Source organism: Calypte anna, chromosome 4B (assembly GCF_003957555.1).
Source record: "Calypte anna isolate BGI_N300 chromosome 4B, bCalAnn1_v1.p, whole genome shotgun sequence".
In the NCBI taxonomy this organism is placed as follows: domain Eukaryota; kingdom Metazoa; phylum Chordata; class Aves; order Apodiformes; family Trochilidae; genus Calypte; species Calypte anna.
In genome coordinates, this window is record NC_044249.1 from 6,355,393 (window position 1) to 6,378,527 (window position 23,135).

The 23,135-nt window shown below is 42.4% G+C and overlaps 1 protein-coding gene across 1 annotated transcript in view; it reads left to right on the plus strand.

Annotated features, from left to right (window-relative positions):
• The first annotated feature begins 5,095 nt into the window (after nucleotides 1-5,095).
• GAB1 (GRB2 associated binding protein 1) overlaps nucleotides 5,096-23,135 on the plus strand; it is a 94,617-nt gene continuing 76,577 nt past the window's right edge. Inside the window, 1 exon segment of the mRNA XM_030450757.1 lies at nucleotides 5,096-5,538. Coding sequence (XP_030306617.1) covers nucleotides 5,467-5,538 — 72 coding nt within the window. The 5' untranslated portion in view covers nucleotides 5,096-5,466.

Here is a 23,135-nt window from a genome sequence, read left to right on the forward strand (position 1 = left end):
TAATGAAACATTAATTTTGTTTTCAAGTGTAAGCAGATGGTATTGAAGTGTTTTAGAAGTGTTTAGGAGTCACTATCAGGAGCTAGGACTGACTGTGACTGCAATGTGAAGCTACAGGAGAATGCACAGGTTTCCATACAACGGTATAAAGCTGGGAGCTGTAGTGAGCAGTGTCTTACTATGTGAATCCAGAATTTCTAAGCCATTTGCATGAGAAATTAGTACATATTATATTTAAAAAAACAAAGCTGTATGAATTTAATCTCCTCTTCTATCAGCTCCTGCTTCCTTTGTCAAGGTAGCTTGGCAGGCAAACCAGAGGCAAATGGACTGCCACATGACCTACTTTATCTGGCAAGATTTATAAGCAGTCTACTCAAAAAACTTGGAAAAGCCATCTTAAACACTTTGGAATGCATTCATGAAAGGCCATGAAGTCAATGGAGGAATGAAGGTGTCTTGCACCTTCATACTCATGAAAAGAAGGTGATAACTGAGATGAAACCATTGTCAGAGAGGCCTGAATTAATGTTTCAGCTCATTTGCCTGCTGTGGGTTTGTTCTGAAAGTTTAAACAACATTAAGCACACTCCATTTTGGACTTCTCTTGCAATATGGCTTGTGCTTGGAATGATGAGCTGGAAGGTGCCACAAGCACCATGACCATGCAAGGAAGTTGTTACATAGCAGGGCACAGAGTCACCTTGCTGGTCAACATCAATTTTATTCAGCTTTTTTTTTTTGGTGCTGTATCAGATCACCAAGTGGGTACTGCTTTGGATGGCAACATCAAATGTTGCTCCAGAAATGGCAACACAGATGACGGTGCAGTGGCTGGGCCTGCAGTGGTTTTGGCAGTGCAGGCAGTGAGTGTGTTTGCCTCCAGAGCTCCCTTCTCCAGCTGCTCTGATGGGAACTCCCTCTTCTTGGCCACCAGCAACTACTGACCACACTTTCCTTTTTCAAAATGGGAAAAAAAAAAATCTCTCCCTGTAACCCAAGTGGGTGTCAAATGTTTGTGGGCTGTTGATTGTTTTCTTGCTGCTAGTGAAAAAAAAAAAAAAAAAGGGACTAAAGTAAGAGAGACTTGTTTGAAAAATAAGGTCATGAATACTGACTGCAAAGCAAAAGAATCTGATTCTAGTGAGCACAGTGAGACCTCTGCAGCTTTTTAGGCCATCATTGGTACACTGGCAGGGCAAAGCAAATCCTTTTTCCTCCAGGATGACCTTATACAGAAACACAAAAGGCCTCCCTAGTGAAATTACTTGAGCTCAAAGGACCTTTATCCTCTGGACTTGCTGCTTGTACAGAAATAACCTGTGGGGATAAAGTGAGGGGAGAGGGTGGTCATGTCCTGATGGAAGGTTACAGCATTCCCAGAAGCTGTGACTGACCTGGCAGGTATTTGGAAAGTCCAAGAATAAGACATATGGCAGCAGAATTTAAAATTGGAGCATGCTTAATACTGTTTGAACTTTCAGACCAGAACCATAGCAAGCAAGGAAGCCAACATTGATTCCTGACCGAGGTCTTTGTGACTTTTACCCTAATTTCCAGAAATCATGCCCTAGCCTGAATTAGCTGAGTGTAAAGATTTTCCTCCATGGAGAAACTGACTGGTGTAATTATTTCAGTTGTGCCTAGTAATCTTCCTAGACAGTTTTACAGCTGCAAATATGCAGATGTTAGGAGTCAGACCAAAATATTGTGATGCTTCTGCAGTTTGTTAGTGTTCTTAATTGCTTTGGCTTATGCTAATACAGGATATCTAAATTATGAACTGGGGTAGATTGCTGGTTATGCACAGAAATCCATGGTATTAATATTCTTAGTGTTGCTTAGCTGTTCACTCACTTGGGAAGAGGGGTCCAGCTAAGGGGGTCTCTCGCTTGAGATGATTAAAGTGTCAGTGGTGAACAGGTAACTCAACCAGCTGAGAGCAGAAAAGGAAATCCATATTTGTGACAAAAAAGGGAGCAGTCCACCAGACATCTTAGCTTGTCATCTGGAAATCTTTCTTTGCTATATTATGTTTTCTTAAATTTACAATCTAATAAAACATTTTTATGTCCAGCATTGGGGCTTGAGAATTAGGCTTAGCAGCAAGATATGGTCTAAAAGGCAGTTTTTATTACTTAGTGTTTATCACTATTCTTGACATTAATTCTTTTTGCTTAACCTACAGTTTATCTTTATATGGCAGGGCTGAAACCCACATACAAAATTTATCCCTGGAAAGCTATTTTCAAGAAAATTAATTGACAAGTATATGGCAAATATATGAAAACTAATGATGGACTCCAGGCTAATGCTGGTTGATAAGTGTTCTTAAATACAAATATAGCATTTTAAAATTGGATCTCAGTGACAGTTTTTTGTCTTAGTATGAGAACTCAATTGGTGTTTCCACAGCATCTACTCAAGCCAAGAAACTGTCTTTGATTAGGCCTCAAGTCTTGGGTCAATTAATGGGATTTAAATGAACCACTGGATCATGGTACAACACTCTAGTGCCAATGGCATTTTTAGGAAGTTCACTAATTCTACGTGTTCTTACCCTGACAATACTGCTGTCTCCAGGTTTCTAAAGGAAACTGGAAAATTTTGTGTTCTTATCTGACACTTGGATAACCTTAAATGTTGAGATTCTTAAACAGCAGCATTAGTAGCTTAAATAAAAGAGCTACACTGAAGCCCAGCTTGAAATCTAAACCTAACACTTCAATTTGAGTTCCTGCTTGCCATCTGGTCACATCAAATAACTTTGTTACACTTTCCAAGAGCTCCTCTGAGGCAATTGGAGTAATGATGTGCACGAATGTGCATGAGGATAGTTTGGATGCTAGGATTCACCACCTTTCTTTTTTCAAATATTTTTGGCAAAATACATTGTTTGTTGATGAACTTTAAGTGCTTATTTATGCTATACCCGTCAAAACGCTCCAAGAATTAATAGAAATTCTTGCCAAAATTTTAATGGTGAAACTGGTGCACTAATTCTAACACTACGCTTTCATGTTCTCATGTTACATTTTTCTTGTTATTTCTAAAAATACCCCTGCCTTGTAACTATTTCATGCACAATACCCCAGTGCTGCCTCTGCTGGTGGCACACTAAGGGGACTATTTCTCTGCACTGTAAGACTAAGGTGTTACCAACCATCCCACCAGTTCCGTGCCAGAAGCTGCAGTTAATAAAATTAATAAGTATCTACACTAATGTCTGCATGTACGTATATGAAGATCTTTTCTGGCAGAATGGAAGAGAGAGAACACCAGCACTGGAAGTGGTGGATGAGTTGTGTCCATCCCTTTTAATTACACAGCATAACCAATTTCCCTTCTTTTCCTCTTTTTTCGGGGAGGGAGGAACGGGTGGGTGTTTATCAGTGCGTGGACAGACCAGAAAGCTCTGCCCCGAGGGGCCTCACCGCACGGCCCTCAGCCAGGAGGGAACAAAGTTGACAAGAGGCCGCGGTCGCTCCGCACATCCCCGCCGCCTCCCGGCAGCAGTAGCAGAGGCGGCTCTGCTCCCGTCCCGTCTCAACCCCGGGAGCTGCTGCTGCCGCCGGCGGGGCCCACCCGGGGGCCGCCCCAACACCGCCCCGACCTCGGGCGCGGCGCCGCTTTGCTAGGAAAGGGCATCTGGGGCCAGCCCTGGGCGCAGCCCACCGAGGGCCCTCTAATTATATAATTATATAAAAAATGATCGACAAGCAGGCACGGGCAGTCGAAACTTGATTATTATTTTCTATTTTAGTTTTGTTTTTTCTTTTTCTCTTTTTTTATTTTCTTTGCTTTTTTTTTTTTTTTTTTTTCCCGGGGGGGGGGGGGGGCGTTTGCTTTTTGCGGTTTTTTTTTTGGTGGCCACGGTGCTGTGGCGCGGAGGGGCTCGGGTGTGTGTGTGTGTGTGTGTGTCCGCAGCCGGGGGTGCACCCACACCCACGCGGGTGGGCGCTGGTTGTTCCAGGGGGAAGATTTAAAATCCCTCCCTAAATCTTCCACCCTACTGAATCCCTGCCGGCTGTCCCAGCCCGGCCCCTCTCGGCAGCCTTTCATCAGGGAAGGGTCATCACCCCTGTGCCGCGGACCGGGTCCTTGCCCTGATATTTCGCCCCAACTTTCAACGTTTTCCTTCAAAAATTATTTTCAAGGGCAGTAACAGAGTCACTAAGAGGAGTTCACTTTTGCCGAGTTGTTTTGACTGCAGTTTTTATGGAGCTTTGGGGTTGATTTTTGTTTGTTTTTCCCATCTCCAATGACCAGATTCTGCGGTGGGTTTCCAAGAATCACCGTTTGGGCCACGGTTTCGTTATACGAACAGCAGCCCCGTCCTTCGGAACCAAAACCAGACCAATATCCCCCCAACACACCCTCACACACACAGCGGGTCACTCGAGGTCAGCAGGTCGGGGTCCGTCCCTTAACCCTTTACCCTTCCGCCGGCAAACTGCGGGCCTGTCCCCTCCCCTGCCCGCCCCGACCCACCGCCCCCGCCCCGCCGCCCGCGCCGCCGCAGTCCCCACAGCCCCGCAGCCGCCCGTCGACTACAGCTCCCAGGATCCCTCTGGGAGGCTCCGTCCCTTCCCCTCTCCCTCCCGGTCCTTGTTGTTTGAAAAGGCTCTGGCGGAGTTTCGGGGGGGAGCTGCGGCGCTGTGGCTCCTCCGCTCGGGGCGGGGGCAGGCGGGCAGGGCCGGGGCGGTGTCGACGCCGTTGGGTTGGGCCGCGGCGGCCGAAGCTGTGGGGAAAAAGTGGGCTGGGGACGGGGGGGTGGGTATACACGACGTGGTGAATACCAGGGTAAACCCCTCCCACGCTTGCCGGGAGGGAGAGGACCCAGCTCCAACCCCGGGCGAGACCCAGCCGCCTTCCCCCTGGAGGTGAAGGCGAAGGAGGCGGGAGCACTTGCCGATCCCCTCCTCCCGGCGCAGGGGGAGGAGGAAGGGGAAAAAGCCATCCCGGACGGACGGCGCAGAGCTCGGCCCGGTGGCGGGGCGAGGGGAGGGGAGGGAAGGGAAGCCCCCCGCGGCCCATCCCCGGCGGGAGGGTCCCGGCGGCGCGGGGGGCGGTGCCACTGAGGCGGGGCGGTGGCTGGATCCTGCCCTGGGACGCCTGGAGCCGAAGTTGCGGCGGGGCGGCGGCCGTCCCTGTCGTCTCTCCCGATGTTCGTGTGACTCGGCGGCGGCGAAGGGGAGAAGGAGGAGGAGGAGGGGGAAAGGGGGAGAACCTCCCGCCTCAGCCCCGCTCGCCGCTCCGGCTGGTTGTTGTGCGTGAGAGACAGACACACATACACACACACACCGCTCCCCCGTCCCTCCCCTTCCCTCGCCCCGCAACCCCGGCAGGCCGGAGCGGGCGCGGTGTCGCCGCCGCGTCTCGGAGCTCCCACGGCCCGGTCCGGGCGCTGCCGCTGCCGAAGGAGGAGGAGGAGAACGGCTGCCTCGACGGGCAGGCGGCCCAGCCATGAGCGGCGGGGAGGTGGTCTGCTCGGGCTGGCTCCGAAAGTCCCCACCGGAGAAGAAGTTGAAACGCTACGTGAGTGCCCACTCCCACTGGCGGTCCGCGCTTCCCCTTTCCTTTCCCTTCTTCTCCTCCAGCGGGGCTCCCCGCTTGTCTCTCGCCCGGCCCGGCCCGGCCTCCCTGCGCGGTTCCTCCCGGCCGGGCCCGGCGGCGGCTCCGCGGACGAGTCACCCTCCCCGGCCGACTCCCGGTTTCGGCCGGGACTGTTGCTCGGGATGTCCCGCGGGGCCTCCCGACCTTTTTGTTTGGTTTGGGGTTTTTTGTTTGTTTTGGGTTTTTGATTTATTTTTTGTTTGTTTGTTTTGTTTTGTTTCCCCCCTTTGAAAAAGGGGCGCCGAGCGGTCAGATGTTTCTGCCCTGCTTTATCGTCTTTCCGAAGGAGTCGGGAGAGGTAGGGGGGGCGGAGTTTTTCCGTCTTCCCTTTGGATCCTGGCTCGGTATACATGTATTTTTAAACGTAAACATTTGCTATCCCGGTGGTGGTGCTTGATGGAAGGGGCCGGGGGTGTGCCTGCACCCCATAACTCGGCTCGGTGCGGCGGGAGAGCAGCCGGAGCTGTTTGCCGGGAGCCGGGGATGCCCCGAGAGCTCTCCCCGCTAGGACTTGGAGGAAGGGGGAGGGAGCGGGGGGGGCTTTGCCCTTGGGACTGAAACCCTCTGTATCGCGGAAAAGGGGGAGGAGGGAACTGCGAGAAAAGTGCCGCTTTTCTTCCTCGAAGTTCAGCCTACTGTTGCTCAGAAGTTTCTCTGCTAGCAGAGGCTGTAGCGGAGCTGACACTGAGCTCGCAGGAAAATGGAGCACGTTTGCTGAGCGGGCAGATTTCCTGACAGGGCAGCGGCGGCGGGGCCGGTGTGCGCTGGGGCTCCCGGGGCTGGCGGGGACGCTGGCAAGTCACGTAGGAAGAAGGGGTGATGCCAGGAGTCATCCTCGCTGCTGAGCCCTTTCCCATTGGCACTCAGGCCGCCTCCCCGCATCGGTGTAGTTGGTGCAAAATGTTGTTGGGCCTTTTCTTTTTTCTTCCCCTTTTTGTTTTCTTTTTTCTTCCCCCTTCCCCCACTATCCCCCCCCCCCCCCCTTTTTTTTTTAATCTTCATTTACTCAGTTACATGATTTTTAAATGGAGAAGGCCTTTGCAGTTATCAGAGTGGGGGTTTGATGGGGTTTTTTTTGTTTGTTCATTTTGTAAGCAGTTAAACCTTCAGATTTGCTCGAGAATCCATGAATTTGAGTCCTAATGTGTGACCATGTTATTTTCATCTGATAGCTATTAACAGCCACTTCTTGAGGAATTGTTGCTGTTATAGACAATTTTTCAACCACCAGGAAACTAGTGAAATGAGGTGCTCTCTTTTTTTTTTTTAATTTAAAGTATTAAATTAATAAATTAATTATTAAATTTAAAGTTAATAAAGTATTATTAACATTCTCTGGTTACCAGTAGTGAAAATCCCACTCATGTCAAGGACACAGGATCAAACTTGCGAACACAATGTCCTGGTGGGTCATGGGAGAGCTGTGCTTCAATGCAGAATAGTACTCAGGCTGTATTTTTGTCTGGTCCTCCAAGTGTATGTGTATATTCACAGGATGCCACGTTAGCAATGTGAAGGAATTAAGAGCAGTATTTATGTTTGAATAAATTTCCCACTCAGACTTTTAATCATGTACTGTTAGGTTTTCTGTCAGTGGACAGAATTCTAAGGAAGCATTTTTGCTTCTGCAGAATAAACCATTCCCTAAATATGCAAGCTTTTTTCCATGTAACTGCCCTTTCAGTGTATTTATAGCTCCACTTTTGTACTGGAATAACACCAGAACCTTTGAGGGGAAAACCCTGACTGCAACACTGATCAAGTGGTTCCTCATCCTAAAGAAGTAATTCCTGAATTTTCACTTTGAGAGGGGGATCTGCTTTTGAGCAGGAAAGCTGATGTGGCTGTGACTTGGTTTAGCATCTGCATGGACTGCAGGCCATAGGGTCGTAAGTTTAAATCTTCCACGCTGTGTTAGGCTGTGGTCTGCTTGTATAAAAGAAAGGTGATGGTTAAAGGAGGGCTTAAAAGTAAAAAGTTTCTCCTGCTTGTCTGTAGTGCCTGATCAGTTGTAGGCTAAAGGTCCACGCTCACTTCAAAGACCTAAAAGTGACCTTGACACCAGGCTCGCCATCTTCAAGCAAACAAAAAGTTGACGTACTTAAGAAGATGAACTTTAACTCAGTGTGCTGAGTGAAGCCTTGGCTTGTGCTCTCTGTAATTCTATGCTGAGGAGAAGGCAGAGTAAAGCTGTGTTTTTAAAGCTGTGTTTTATACGGGTGATATTTCAAAGAGGCTGCACCAGATGAAAAGATGGGAAAGTGATTTCAGTAGGAAACTGCTTTTCTGCAATGCATACTTTTCACATATATATATGGAAAATTGTAACTTCACGCTCTATTACTTCTTGCATGGAAGTGTTGGGGCAAATCCAGGTTACCATATGGGAAGGGAGATAAAAAGTCTGAAATTGCAGTTAAATATGGTTGCGGTTCTTAGGGAGGGTGAAAAGGAGCACTTTGAAGCTGATACATCGACACATGTTTCACAGGAACGTCAAATTTTAGTTTGAAACAGTTGGAAGCAGTATTAAATCTAGCTTACCATCGTTTTGAGGATAAAAAGGGAAGAAAAAACCAAAGCAAAATAAAACCAAGCAACCCTGTCCTGCAGGTGGAAAAAAACAGATTTCCTTGAATGTATGCCTGAATGCCATGGGTGTCTTTTTCCCCCTGAAAAGAAACCCCATTTGCATGTCTTGTTCACTCATTTTTGGTATAGAAGCAACTTTCTGATAATCATTGGCACCTGGTTGCAGTTGTTGGTATTCAGCACAGATTTTTTGCTGGAGTAGGCTGCTTCTTCCCAGCAGCAGATCTCTGGGGGAATAAAAGTAACTTGGTGTCAGCTGGGGGTCTGCAGTGAGGGTGTGGATTTAGGAGAGACGAAGGGGAAGAGAGCTGGGGCTAAATCCTGCACAGGTCTCTGCAGCCTAAATGCAGTGGTTGCACAAGGACATGTGGGAACTTGTTTGTGTGTAGGGATGGATGGAGGACTGCTAGATTTCACAGCTTCTGCTACCCTCTGTGTTGTTTTATTTCCTCACTCGTTCTGTTGTCTTCACCTGTGCAAACAGTTATGCCTTCACCTTAACCTACTGTATTTTTTCTGCTCTGGTCTCCTTATTTTAAAAGATATAATTAGAAAGCCCCTTTCTCTCCACCTGTCTTTTAAAAAGTGATACTAAACCTTGGCTTCGTGGTTTTCTTCTGCGTTGCAGTTCTGTTGTGCACGTGCCAGTTAAAATAGCTGATTCTTTGTGGTAGCAGCATAGAGGAATTTTTACTGCCATAATGCTTAGAAACCACCAGACATTCAAACACAGCTGTCCTTGGTAAAGCTTGAGGGGAATGGGTGTAATTCTTCTAAATTCTTCCTAAAACTGCTACGCTTTCATCTCGGTGGTGGATAGGGCTCAGCATGGCAACTGGATGTGCCTAAAATCAGGATTTTTAGCATTGATGTTCTGTTTATGGAACTGATTTGTAGGAAGTCTACTGGTGTAATAGAGTAATTCTCAGTCTTCTCACATGCTCCACTGAGAGTGGAATACATTTCATTTGTTCAAACATCAAAGGCATTGCACATAAACTATATTGGGAAAGGAAGAAACACTTTCTGGTAATTTCAGGCTTTTTCTGTATGATCGGCTTCCCTGTACTTTTGAGAGTTTATAAGATGATTTTGAAAGTAAAGTAAATTAAAAAACCTTCATTTTAATGTAATTATTAACAGTCCTTTGGTTACTTGACCATTCCTATTGTTTGTTCTTTTAATTACTTAAAAACAAAGAGTTTGAAACTGAGAAATGGACTTGGTCTCCTCACGACATGAGGGATACTGATGTAATTTAGGTAGGGCTGCATATCCTCTTACTTATTCTAGTTTTCTCAGTTGTAGACAATGACTAAAAAAAAGCCAGATTATTAAGGTAGCTATTGATGTTTGAAACATAGACTAAGATGATATAGGTACAGCAGTAGCAGAAGTAGAATTTTACAGTGGTTTTGTTTGGCATTTGCTCTTTGGCACTAATCATATAGGTATATAGGTGCCTCTTTTGTCTTGAGTAATACTTAAATGTGCTAAGATATGTAATGATGTTAAGAAATGTTTTATTCAGCAGAATAGCTGTAATCTGGTAAAAGCTGCAGTGCCTGACAAAAGCCCTTTTTCTTGAAGGCACCTGTTTGCATTAAAGCTTTTTTTTTTTTTTTGTGATCTTGTGCAAGTATAATGAGTAAATTTAAGAAGCCAGTTGGTTTACAGAAAAAAAAAACCCAAGAGCTTGTTTGACATGATTCAGTGCTGTCTCTGTGATAGGGACAAGTCAACTCAAGACAGGTGAGTGTAGTCTAGCAGCATTATGTGACATCTGGATATTCTGAACTTGATTGTTCAGGATTGAGCTTGTGTTTTTCCTGGAGTTGCTGGAGACATCACAAGAATTGGAATTCATGCAGAAACCTTCCCTTCTGCAGTGCACTGTGCAGGAGCCAGTATTTTGATTTTTGGTATTTTTTTAAACAGAAAATGTAAACCCTAAACCATGAATTTTGAAGGCATCACTAAAGAGGTTTTGTTGGTTATAGATGGAAGTTAAACTGTTTTGTGTCTAAGATGCTGCATCATCCCAGATATGACTCTGGGGTATGTACCTCCTATAAGCTTGCTGTTTGGGTGTAAGTCTGACTTCAGGAGCATGGAGCTCATCACACAAGTATTTATTATCTCTGAGAGGATATTAGCAGCTGATGTTGAGTTAGCTGCCAGAGCTAGTACTGTCAGTGCTTGACCTATGATGGATGCTCTGAGTTAATTGCCAGTGGGTGGTTTAAGAGGGTAAGAGCAGGCAGCAGTATATACCACAGATTAAGAAGTCAAGTGTATGTCTGCTAAGTAATGTAAGTCTCTTCTGCTAGTTATTTTCATTTTCATGTAGTATTCCACGCTGTATGCTGTTAATTTAAATGTTTCTGAGCTTGGATGGTCAGACAGATCCCAAGCTGCCTGAGAGTTTCTTTTCTTGGTGTAGATGGAACAATCAGAGAGTCAGAAATTGTCCTATTTCTCTTGAAGTGTATGTGAACTGCTGGACATATGAATTAAGCCAGATAGTCTAATGATGTTTTTTGATGTAAACAGTTTTCCTTAACAGCTTTTGAACCCTTAATTTGGGACCTTAGTAGCTGAGAAATGAGGAGATAAAATTCTCACTTTTCATGATGTTGAGTGTGGGAAGTGGCAGAAGAGACTTCTTAGATGGGTGTATGATAGCTTATGGGTACCCTTGCATTATGCTTCTGTCTTTTGAGTTTGTGTTAATGAGATTTTGAGCAGGTAATCTCAGGGGTTTACAATTCAACAAAGAACTATCAATGAGAATGGAAAAACAAATTACTGTCTTCCATTTTCTTGATGCTACATAGTATGCTTCTCCCTGTATGCACAAAGTCTTGCAGTATTGGATGTTCCATATAGACAGCACATGTACTAACCAGTGGAAATAATGAAATACCATGAGATTAACTTCCAGTTATATGCAGATGACCTTGCTTTGTATGCCTCTTAGTCCGTTGTAAGCCTAGAGCAGCTGTGGGATATAAATGTGAATTGAGATGTATTGAGAAAGTAATATTTTCATTGGACTGTTTAGCTTAGAAAGAAAGTATAGACTTGGACTGTCAAAATGTACATCAGTCAAAATGAGTTCTGGAGGCTTTGGTTGACCAGGTCACTCTTCAGGATGAGAGGTAATACTTTTCACTACTTAATTTTCATTCATTTTTTTTCCTATTCAACAGTACTTCATTTAGAAAGAGCAAGGTGACAGAGATAAGATTGTTTCCACTGTCCTTTTATCTCTTTTTAAATTTAGAAGAATTTGAAATGATGGCCTAAACCAGGACAGGATGCTTCTGAGGCATGGATTTTTTGTTGTTAAGCTATTTTTTTTGTTGACATGACTTCTAGATTGGGTCATTAGAATCAAATGTAATCTCTTATGGACATTTAGAACACACTTATTTCCCATTAAATTTGGCTTATGGCTTTGAAAAAAGTCTTGGCAAAGAGTGGAAGGAACATTAGTGATTCAAACAGTAGTCATTTTAGGGGAGAGAAAAATTGTGTATACTGTAGATGGCTCTGGATTGTGTATTTCATACTTGTTTAGTCTTGCTGTCACCTCTTTCTAGTCTGAAAATAGATGTCACCAAGCTGCGTTGGGTGAAATATTTTCTTAAATCAAGAACAGGAGTTCAACTGATGAGGTGTAATTTTTATTCTGACCCAGAGCAAGTAAACAAAGCAAAGGTTCACCTCCTTATGTTTTTCATCGTAGCTTCTTTCATAGTGTTGCAGTGACAGAGTTCTTGAGGTGTGGTTTTTTTTTCAAATTGACCTTAATTTTTTTTTTTTGCCTTGGTGACTAATCACTTTATTGCCAATAGAAGCAATTCCAACTGTTGCAATAATTTAATTGCAGTATTTCATTAGGAGGGACAGACCTTATGTCATGCAAATCATTTGAGCAAGGCAGGCAGAAAGATCAGAGAGAAAGGGCTATCTTGTCAAGGCAGGTATGTGTTGTGTACAGGTGAATATTGTTAGTCCAGTATCATTTGTGGCCTTTCTAGGGACTTACGTGAATTCAGATCCTCATAAGTAAATTCAAATCTTTCCAAGGCAATGCTACTTTTTAAAAAATTATTATTCTCTTTGGGAAGACTGGAGGGGTGGGGTGGTGCTTTGGGGGGATTCTTCCATCTCCAGAGCAAAAATAAAGAATTGTTCATTATCAATTCCCACTTTATCAATTCTTGATAAGGCTATTGCAGCTCTTGTATGAATTCTCTGGCTTGTTTACTTTAGGAAAAGTGCTCCTAGTTGTATAAATACTGTTAGCTTTGTAAATATTAAAAATATTACTCTGCAATATGCTATTTTTATTTTTGAGTTGGTTTTTTAATTAAAAAAAAATCAAAACAACAAACAACACAAAATACCAAACAAACAAAACCAAAAACCCAGCCAAAACCAAAGCTGGCTTCTAGTAGAAGGTTACACACTCTGGGTTTTGTGCTTCTGTTTGCTCTTGCTTCCAGCTGTTGGCAATCTTTTATTTCTCATTATTAACTTTTGAGGTTTCTTGGAACATGTCGCACTGCTTTTAGTTGGAAAAAATCAACTTATATTAGGTAGTATCTGACTGTCTCCTTAGCAGTGTCCAGCATGGAACTGGTTATAAGGCAATATTAGGTTACAAGGTACCATTCCATGAGATGGATGAAACTGAATTGACTGTTGAACTTTTTAACTATCATTTTTGGTTTGGTTTGTTTGGGTTTTTTTAAGACAAGGAGAAGGAACACTTATTTAATTGCATATTATGCACCAAAATTACTAAGATTAAACTCCCTGAGGTTACGGTGACACTTTTTTCCACTTTTTCAAGTAAGTGGCAGTTATTTGGGGTAAATGGCAGCATGATAGTTGACTCTCCTGGAAATGATGGTATAACAACATGTAATTAAATACAAGCAGTTATGTTTATATGGCTTGTGTGTTATTATACATAATATCTGTACACAATATTACAAATATTTCTGTGCAAATACGTGCATTGAAAAAGCAGAGCTACTTCTGCTGGGAGACTGTGCCATGTTAGCACCAGCTTGTGACTTCTGAAAAGCTGAGTTTAGGCCCTGCATTAAGAACTTAATTAAATTAGAAGGATTTGCTTGATCTTATTTGGTACAGCAATTTATTGGCTGAATGGTTTAAAAACAAACACCCCAAACCAAAACACAAACAAAGAAAACCAACCCCAAGAGAACACAACAATGCTTTTTCTGGAGTGGTGTTTGTTTTCCTCCAGAATTTTTAGGAAGCTGGAAGAAAGCTTTGCCTTCTCTAGTTTTAAAAAAAAGAGGTATTCTTTGTCTTCTGCCACACACTGGCTGGCTTGAATGGGGGATGTTGATACGGGGCCAGGTGTAGGCAAGGCTGATGGCTGTACCTGGGGCAGGCTGCTGGGATGACCTTGTCTGGCAGGAGAAAAGCAACCTTGTCTCTTTGCCTGTTTTCCACACACGAGTTTTCCAGCCAGCTAGCTGGTCACATGTGGCTTGTCTTGCTGCTTTATAAAACCAGGCGATAAACCCTTTGTGGCAGTGGAGATAGTGGCTGTCACGACCTAAATCTGGTTCCCCACCCACTTTCCAGTGCAGCCAGCCTTGGGGCAGGGTGATGGCAGATCTGCTGCCTGCCTTCCTCCAGGGAAAACCTGGCTCCACCCCAGAAGGAATGCAATGGGTTTCAGTGGTGCAGGCCAGCACGTTCCTCTCTCTGGGGTTACAGCTACTGCAGGGCTCTTCTGCCTCAAAAGAAAAGGGAAAAAAAAAAAAAGACTTCTGTTCATTTTTCTATGTTGTCTGGGGCTTGGAATTTAAAAACAAAACAAACCTGCTGGAGGTGTTTATTGCTGACTACAGGAGTTCACAGGATTGGGTTTGGGGAATGGAATAGGAATACAAGAAGCTACTCAAAGAGTACCCCTGCCTTCCAATAGGCCTTTGATACAATCAGCACAGGAGAGTTACACTCCATTTGGGAGACTGATTGAAAGTGTGATATCAGATAAAAATGGACTTTAAGTTCCAAAATGAAATAACTCTATAAGAAAAGATGCAATTCTGAAAATAGTGTTATTTTGTCATTTTCCCTTTGTCTGAAGAATAGCTGCCCTGAGTCATGTAATGTGCTAGACAGATGTTCCCATTCACACTTCATGTGTGTTTCTCTTACAGTTTTCTGGCTGTTTTTTGTTTGCATGTAGATTCCTAAGCAGGATCAGATGTAGTAGAGAAGCTGCACCTGGTTTTTGGGGATGGTGCAGGGGAAGGTTGATACTTCAGAAGAACTCTTTTCTGAATCCAGTTGGTGTAGAGCATGTGAGCAATCATTAATCTTGATGAAGTCCAAAGTCCATATACAGAATCCAGCAAACAGTTATGATTTTTTAAAAAACCCCAAATACTTGTGATCCTTAAAAATAGGGTGAAATACTAACAACAAGTCTGCCTCTTTGCAGCAAATGCTGAGAAGTAAAGAGCATATTAGGAAAGAGATGGTGGGGGGAATTTATCTGATGATTATAGTGGTTATTTTAAGGATGGGCTGAAGCACCTTTCTTTGGAAGGACCTGCTGAGAGGGATGGGTTTACTCAGCATGAAGAAAAGGGAGACCTTATAGAGGTCTTCCTAGTACACAAAGGGGGCCTACAGGAACTTTTCACAAGGACATGTAGTGATAGGACAAGGGGTAATGGTTTCAAACTGGAAGAGGGTAGGTTTAAGTTAGATATTGGGAAGAAATTCTTCAGTGTGAGAGTGGTGAGACACTGACACAGGTTGCCCAGGGCAGCTGTGGATGCCCAATCCCTGAAGTGTTCAAGGCCAGGTGGGATGGGGCTTGGAGCAACCTGGGCTGGTGGGAGGTGTCCCTGCCCATTCAGGGGGGTTGGACTAGATGATCTTTTAATGTCCCACACAAACCATTCTATGATTCTGCTTTTCAAGGAGCATCTAAGGGGATGTCAAAATTTGAGGTGAATTGGCAATTTGTCCTTGCATAGTTTTATTTAAAAAAAAAAAAAAAAAAAGGTGAGGTGGGAAAAGAGGAGGGTATGGAGAGAGGTTTGAAACACAAAAGTCTGGCATTTCACAGGACAGATGAGGCAGTGGAGTGTTCTGGCATGTAGAGTCCACATTGGGAATACAGGAGATTCCAGGGGTCTTGGAGAGATTCTCCCAGTTGTGTGCATGAGTGCTTGGAAGTCTGGGGTAGGACAAGAGGAGATTTCTAAGATGTCATAGCTGATTTCTTTGGTTCTCCTAAGCAATTCAGTCTTTTCCTGGTTGTACTCATATGCTGGAAGTATCAGAGGTAGGCTTTATGTCTGTTCCCTATCTGGCAGTTCTGCTTTCCTAGAAAATAGTGATCTATATGAACTTGATTTGAAATTTAAACCATAAACTGACAAGAACTGTAGTGCTTTTAAATATATAATTTGTTATGTCTTTCACAATATTTCTTGTGCTCTATTTAGTATTTCTTTCAACTGCACATTATACCAGGTGATGCTTCCATGACATTAGATAAACTTTTTATTTGTGAAGCCTTTTTTCTGTTGCCAAGGGAGGAAACTTAAAGACGTGCAAAAGTAGATAAAACAACAAGTGCATCTTCTTGAGTCTTGCATGTTCTAATGCATTCACATTTACTATTTCTACACAATTATTGGTGAAATTATTTGCATCGTGCTATGTGGATAATTTTTGCAGTCTAATGACTTGTTACTCACTGTGAAATAATGCCCTTAAAGCTCAAAGCTGAGGTCATGTCACACTCTTAGTTATGACCTATCCAACACAGTTGTCTGTGCACAAATGAAGTTAAATTGCATAAGCTTGTCAGCACTATGAAAAGTAAGTTACTCTTCACAACTAAAGGTCTGTTGGCAGACAGCACACACTTAGATGCACTCAGGAGTCAGTCATTACCCAGATAAACAGAGGTTTTTTTCTCTCTGGAGCTTTGGGGAGGAGAAGGGGCTAAACAGGGCAGGGGGGGTGAAGATAACAAGTGAAGGTTGGCATTCAGATGACTCATTAGTGTAAATTGGGAAACAACCTGGTTTCATCCCAGGGTAATTTTATCCCAGAACAAGTAACTGTAGAGTTTTCTGCTATGGTGTGTACTTCAGTGCTAAGGTAATTCATTCTCCTTTGCATTTTTCCTTGACCTGACAGCTCTGTTTATGTCCGAATCTCTGCAGCTCTGGGGGAAATAAAATAAAATATAAAAGAAAAACAAAAGCAGGATTTATTGTCTGATTTATAATGAGAAAGGCAGGAGTATGTAATAAGGGAGGCACCATTGTCATTATATAAATTTGTTAGTGTTCTGTGGTGGTGATTTCTTACAATGCAGCTGGAACTGACTGTGGCTCAAAGCTTCTCATTTAGCCTTGGAATGGGTGTGTTAATTACACAGACTATTACTGCAGTTTATTGAACTTAAAACTCTGGCTAGATATGTACTGAAGAGAAAGAGAGTCCTTCTAGCAAATTGTGGAGGGGAGGTGCAAAGTCATAAGCAGCACTGCTGAGATGCTTGATTGCTTCCAAGAACTGCTGGGAAGGCAATGCTATTCCCATCGGGGTGTTCCTCCTGCTCTGCTTACGGGAAGAGGTTTCCCTATCAATCTGACAGAGCTGACAAACCTCCCCTAGCTGGCTGGAAAATGAGCCTTCTTTCTGTCCACCTTTGGATTCTTTGCTTCTGGTAGCTGTTGTTTAAAGGGAGGGCCAGGTGGGAGTGCTCCTCTCTGATACTGTCTGCTAAAATGAAATAGGGAATAAGGAAGACTGTGATCTGTCTGGGGTAGTGAGCTGGGCAAATATTTCTTACTTAGTACTAAGGAGGAAAGTCCCTGGCCAGAGGCTTTAGGATGAGGGATAAAAAGTGAAGAAATCCTCTGGGGGCCTTCTGCTGGGATGGTCACTTCAGCCCTGCACGAGTGAGAGAGAAGATGCGAAACTTTTGTCTCTCGTGTCCTTTCCTCCTCCTGTTTCCTCTCATCACAACTATTTTGTGTTTATTTTCATACTTGAAAATTGCATAATTTAGTCCTTCCTGTCACTTCCTAATGGCTGAATCATAGGTAGCTCTTCCTGCCTGCAGTAAACAAACATTTTACTCCTGGCATCTTTCCGAACGTTGAAATTGTGTTTATGAAGGTGTGGGGGGGTCCCTCTGGCAATGTGCTTGGGAAGCTAATTCACTTGTGTACAGGTTGGATAAGCTGCTTACCACATGCTTCTGTGGCCAGCAGATTTCCTTGTCTTTCCAATCTTCCAAACTGATAGAGCTGCTTGGCTGATTAGGACAAGCAGGTGAATGGTAACAGAGGATAAGCACATTATAAACATCTTCTTAAGTTAATAGCAGCAGCAACTAGATTGCCTCAAGTCTTACTACTGTTGGTGTATGCTGCTGAGGTAGGTGGTGTCTGCTGTTTAACCAGTCACTTTTTAAATTTTGATCATTTTTTAAGAATTCTTTCATTGCAAGGCAAGAACACCAGGCATCTTGGGATGCATGGTCTGCCTCCATCAGCCTGCTGGACCTCTTAGGTTGTATTTGGAGAGGCTGCAAAATATGAGTGTCCTCACTTTATTACACTTATTAGCTTTGAAAATCCTTCATTTTAGCTTTATTTTTTAATTTACTGTGGCTTCAGAAAGAGACACAGCTAATACTGTGGGTATTCCTCCCCTTTCTATGTCCTCAGTCTTTTTTTTGCTGGTTTATGTCCTTTATGTGAAAAATTCATCTTGAATCATGGTAGACCAGTCTCACAATGTGCTGAACACTGCAGCTACATGTGGAACTTCTACATCAACTTAACTTGGTAAAAGAAGACAGCAGAGTAAAGATCCAGTCCTTGTTTTGGCAACTTTGCACTTGTACCTACCAGATCTGTGCATCTTCACTTCCCTCTCGGATCCCTCCTCCTAAGATGGGAAGAAGGTGAGAATAAGTTAGTAGATTTAGGGCAGACTAGATGAGGTAAGAATGCTCTGAATGTCATCCTGATGTCTTAACTGTGCTTTCCTGTTAAAGGTAGAGAGTAGGTGCCTTCTGTTCAACAGCTACAGCTCACCCTGATTTTTTACTGTGTTGTGTTTAGCATATTCTCCATGCAGATGATTTTGAAGGAGTAAATAAATCGGCAGGTTGTGCCAAGAAAACAAAGCAACAGCATATTCCTCTAGCCTAATGTGTTACCAAATTCAAAAAAGCCAGTCAAACAAAAGCACCCTGCTGTTACATGCTATAGGAATGCCTCATGTTCCAGTTTGCCCTGGCTGAGGTTGCATATGCATGGGGCACAAGGTTTTTTCTTGTGCCATTTGTTCTCATCTGGTCAGTAAAGGAAAGGATGGAGATTTAGGACCTGGTAGCTCAGCTTAAAACTTGTGGATAGGTTGGATGCTCCTTCTGTTGTCATTGCCTCCGTATCTTCTTTGCTGATGTATAATGAAATAATTTAGATTTCTTTCCACAGTGGTAGGAGGAGTTACTGATTCCCATGGTTGGGTTGAAATGAGTTTTCTGTATTGGGGGTATGAGAGTTGTTCTCTTGGGGATGCAGTTTGGGCAGTGAATGATGCTAGGGGATTGGGAAGACAGAAGTGTGATAGGAGATGCTATCCTGTTTATAATATGCTCCAGTCTAAAGTGATGGCAATGTATTTCTTAGGAACAGCATTCCCATATGTGGGAACCAAATGTAGAAACAACTATATGAAAATATTTTATTTTACCACTTTGTTTCATGAATTTTGGAATACTTGAAAGTAAAAGGTACATATTCAAATAAATGCCATATTAAATGTAGAAAATAGTTCTGGGTCCTTTGTATAGTGTGTGGTGAAAGTTCTGCTGAATCACAAGCAAAAACATAAGGATTGGATCCTGTAATTGTGGTATTGCAGGACTTGTCTACTATTGCCTTTTAATTTAGGCTTGTAATGTAAACTGTTTCTGGTTAGAATTAAGATAACTCTGACCAAGTTATAATGAAACCAAACCTTTCAATCATTTGCATTATGGTAACTTGTCTTGTAACGTCCTAGTCAATAAATAGCACATTGGTGTGCAAATATTTTCATTTGAACTGGAGGTTATTGGTTATGCTCTTGCATTGAATTTCAGTGATTGCATTGTTATTATTCATATGAGGAGATGACACTCTTGCCTCCTCAAAGGATGTTGGGCTTTTCATTTCTTTAAGAAGACATAAGTTTTATTAAAATAAAATCTGGTGGAGAGTTGTGTGACTTTTAGCAAATAGTTAAGCAGTACTTCTCTGAGTTTTTGTGAAATTCCAGTAAGTCTCACTTTAAAGTCGAAATATTACTCCAGGCAATTGAGCTACACAGCTGTAAGCTGATATAAAACACCTTCAGTGTTATGAAAAATATCCCTCTAAGCTTTATACCAAATTTGTAACTGTGTGAACAGACATAAGCCAAGAAAATGGTTGAGGCTGTAGTAGAAACATGCTTTCCCACGAAGCAATATCCAGGGATGTAGCCACTGTAATTGTGCAATAAATTATCATTAACGTGATGTCATAGTCTCTGCAACTTTCTGAAGGGGTAGTCTGATTTTGAAATCAACTGAGTGGTGAATAACAAGCCTCTGAATTGGTCCAGACAACAGCAGACACGTCTGCATCATTTGGAGAAAGCAGTCGGCTCCTTAGAGAATTAAACTATTTCAAAATAGAAGTTGTTGACTCAGTGTGTTAATCTTAGCTTTTCATGAAGAAGAGCAGCATCCCACACCAATTTTTTTTTTGTTTGTTTTCTTTTTTTTCCAAAAGATCCTTTTTACATAGGTAAAAAGAGACTGACTAGAAGAAAGCAGTAGTTCCTCTGACCTGCAGTTATTTCCCATTAGTGTTCAAGACATTTATTTGTCTGTGGAAAAAGGTCCCCAGATGCAGGTGTGATTGCAGGATTGTAGGCTTTGCTTTACAAAGACAAAGTCACTGGCTTGCCCAAGGACATATTGTGAAGATGAGGCAGAACCCAACCAATCTTGAAAGCTTCTATAACATAATTCAGAAACTTCGTTTTGATTAATAATTATATGTGACAGGGACATGGTGCTTGAACCCCAGCGCTGTTACTCATGTGTCATCCTAACATAAAAAGGCAAAATGAGAACATTCTCTCAATTTGTGGCTGTCCTGGATTAAAAATTAAGTACTGTTAATTATTTTGAAACATGTTGAACTTTTTTTGAGCGTGGCAAAACTTAGATCAATGTCCAAATAAGTGCGTATTTTAAATATAATAAAGTGTGATGTATATTTTTCACTTCTATAAACTCTTGCTGTGTTTATGGTAATTAAAACAATTTAAACAACTGAGAAATTAGTGATGTGCCAACAAGAGATATCTCCTTGCCTTCTTAGTAGGAAAATCTTCACACCCATCCCTGTATCCTTCAGGCAAAAACCTGGGTAAATAAATACACCTTGCAGTATGCCCAGAAGGTCATCTGTAAGGGAGAGGCGGGAGCAAAATTCAGAGCCAAGAGCCTTCCCAGAAAACTATTTACTGGTACATCTCCATGTTTGAGAAGCTTTGGCTTCTGTCTGGTTCATTCTTTCCTCATGATTTTTATAGATGTCCGCAGAGGCCTGCAGGTGACCTTTTTCAAGCGGATTCTTGTGTCAATAGTTGATTCCTTCTTCATATTTTTTCCCCCTTTTCATCTTTATTCACTTCAGAAACAATCAATAACTCCGTGCTTGAGTTTTTGTATTTAACCTTATGACAGTTTACCCAGCTACTCTGGTAACTTGAATTCATGTCTCTCCCATGGATTCATGTCTCTCTGTCTTTTTTTCCCCCTTTTTATAATTTTTTCTTTTATTTTCACTTCACTTGGGGATCTGCAGCTTCTGTGTTAGCTTGTATCTTTTAATCTTTGGCCTTTTTGCTATCGACCTGTCCACAGATGACTTCCCATTCTCATTTTATGTAAACTTTATGTTAGGGGCACATGCTTCTGTCTCTTAAGTGCTGCCTTGTCTTCTGTATGTTGCTATCACTAATGCTTCACTACCAAATGAAGCGAATCTTCTGTTTTCTTGGACGTTGCCTTTGCGCTTTACATTCTGTATTTCTTTAAAATACACCCCTGTTTTTCTGATGATGAAGTTTCTTGACTGCTATACTTGCTTATTCCAGGAACGTGCAGATGTCAGGGTCCACATTCACCACTGGGTGGGCATATGGGCTTTTTACAGACAGAACCAATTGTAGCTCATGTCATGAACTTTTTCTGTCAGACTTGCTAACTGTATTTAATATATTTAAATAAATATATATTATTATAATATATATTTTAAAATATTTTTGTTATAAATATAAGAAATTCAGAGTACCTAAACACTGTGTAAAGCCTTTCAAAACTGCACTGTATATCTATAGAGACTTCTTATTTATTTTCCTGTCTGCTCTAATATTTTTCTGTCTTTGTTTTTAAACTCTCTTAAGTTTGGTGTGAAATTATTAGATCCTTTTCTGAACGATTAGAACCTGAGGGTTTTTTTTCATTGAGTTCCTAATTAAGGCAAGTTTCTTCCATTATATGTACAAAGGATTTGTAGGCCATTCACTTGGGTATATTTGTGAAATGCTCCAGTGTGTAGAAGGGTAAGGTTTGGTTTTGGGTAAGGATGGTGTTAGCATTGAGTATACTTGTTTCTCTGAGCATGTTACTTTTGGCCATGTTATTATTTGTCATGTTTTAAAAATACAATTATAATTCTCCTGCACCTCTTCAAAACGTGCTAAATGGATATGAATGCCTTGTAGAGAGAAAAAGCTGAAATAACTATCTTTCCCATTTTTATTGTCTTCCATCTTTCTGAGATTGTACCAAAGGAACTGTGAACAATGTTTTCAGGAGAGTTGATGCTGAAAAACTGTCCTGTCTCTGCATAGAAAATATGTGGCAGGCTTTAAAAGCAATTGCTCTTTTTAAATTTAATCTGGGTAGGATAAAAGATTCCTTTTACCTGTTTGGAGATCCAGAAAGGCTGAAATAGCTTGAATTTGTGCACAGAAAGAAATGACAGAATACAGACTGGAGAGCATGGGAATTATCTCCGTTAGGAGCTCTGCCAAGATAAGCTGCTGTCTTCTGTATCAGCTGTAAAGTTTCTTTGTGGTCATCCTTCAGTAAAGCCCCAAATAGCATTCATTATTGGAATTCCATTGAGATATAAAAGCAAACAAATATGAAAGCTGACCCCTGGAAGAATGTAGTTTTAACTATAAAGCCAAATTTTCTTTTGTTTCATGGTGTTACTGCTCTAATAATAAAACATTTAAAAAAAAAAAATCAAAACCTGAAGCCAGCAGAATCCACCACATACATTCTTCATCTGAGCTGGCTTTTTAGCCAAAAAAGTCTTACAATCTTTAAAAAAGCTTTGAGTCTCTGAGGGCTGCTTGCTGCATCAGCTTTGTCTTCCCTGGACTGAGCCTCTCTCAGGCATTCTGCTCCCAACCTGTGTCAGGCAAGTCTGGAGTGCTCTGGGGATGGGAGATACCTTTACAGTGGTTATATGACTACTGGGGGTGCTGCTTTCACAGGTCTTTAAAAAGGCTGTAGGAATTACATGTGACAAAACAGAAGTAATTACTCTGGCCAAGAGGGAATCTCTGTAGCACTAACACCATAATAATGTAATCCAAGCCTGCTACTGTTCAAGAGAAAGCAGTTGCCACCTCACTGGTAATTCAGGGTACCAAAGGCTGCTGCTGATCCAGTTAAAATGGGTTTGAGTTTTGCAATGACCATGCTTGGGGGAAGAAGGCAGAGCTGTCTGCATACAGATGGGTAAGTATCCTGGAAGTGGCCC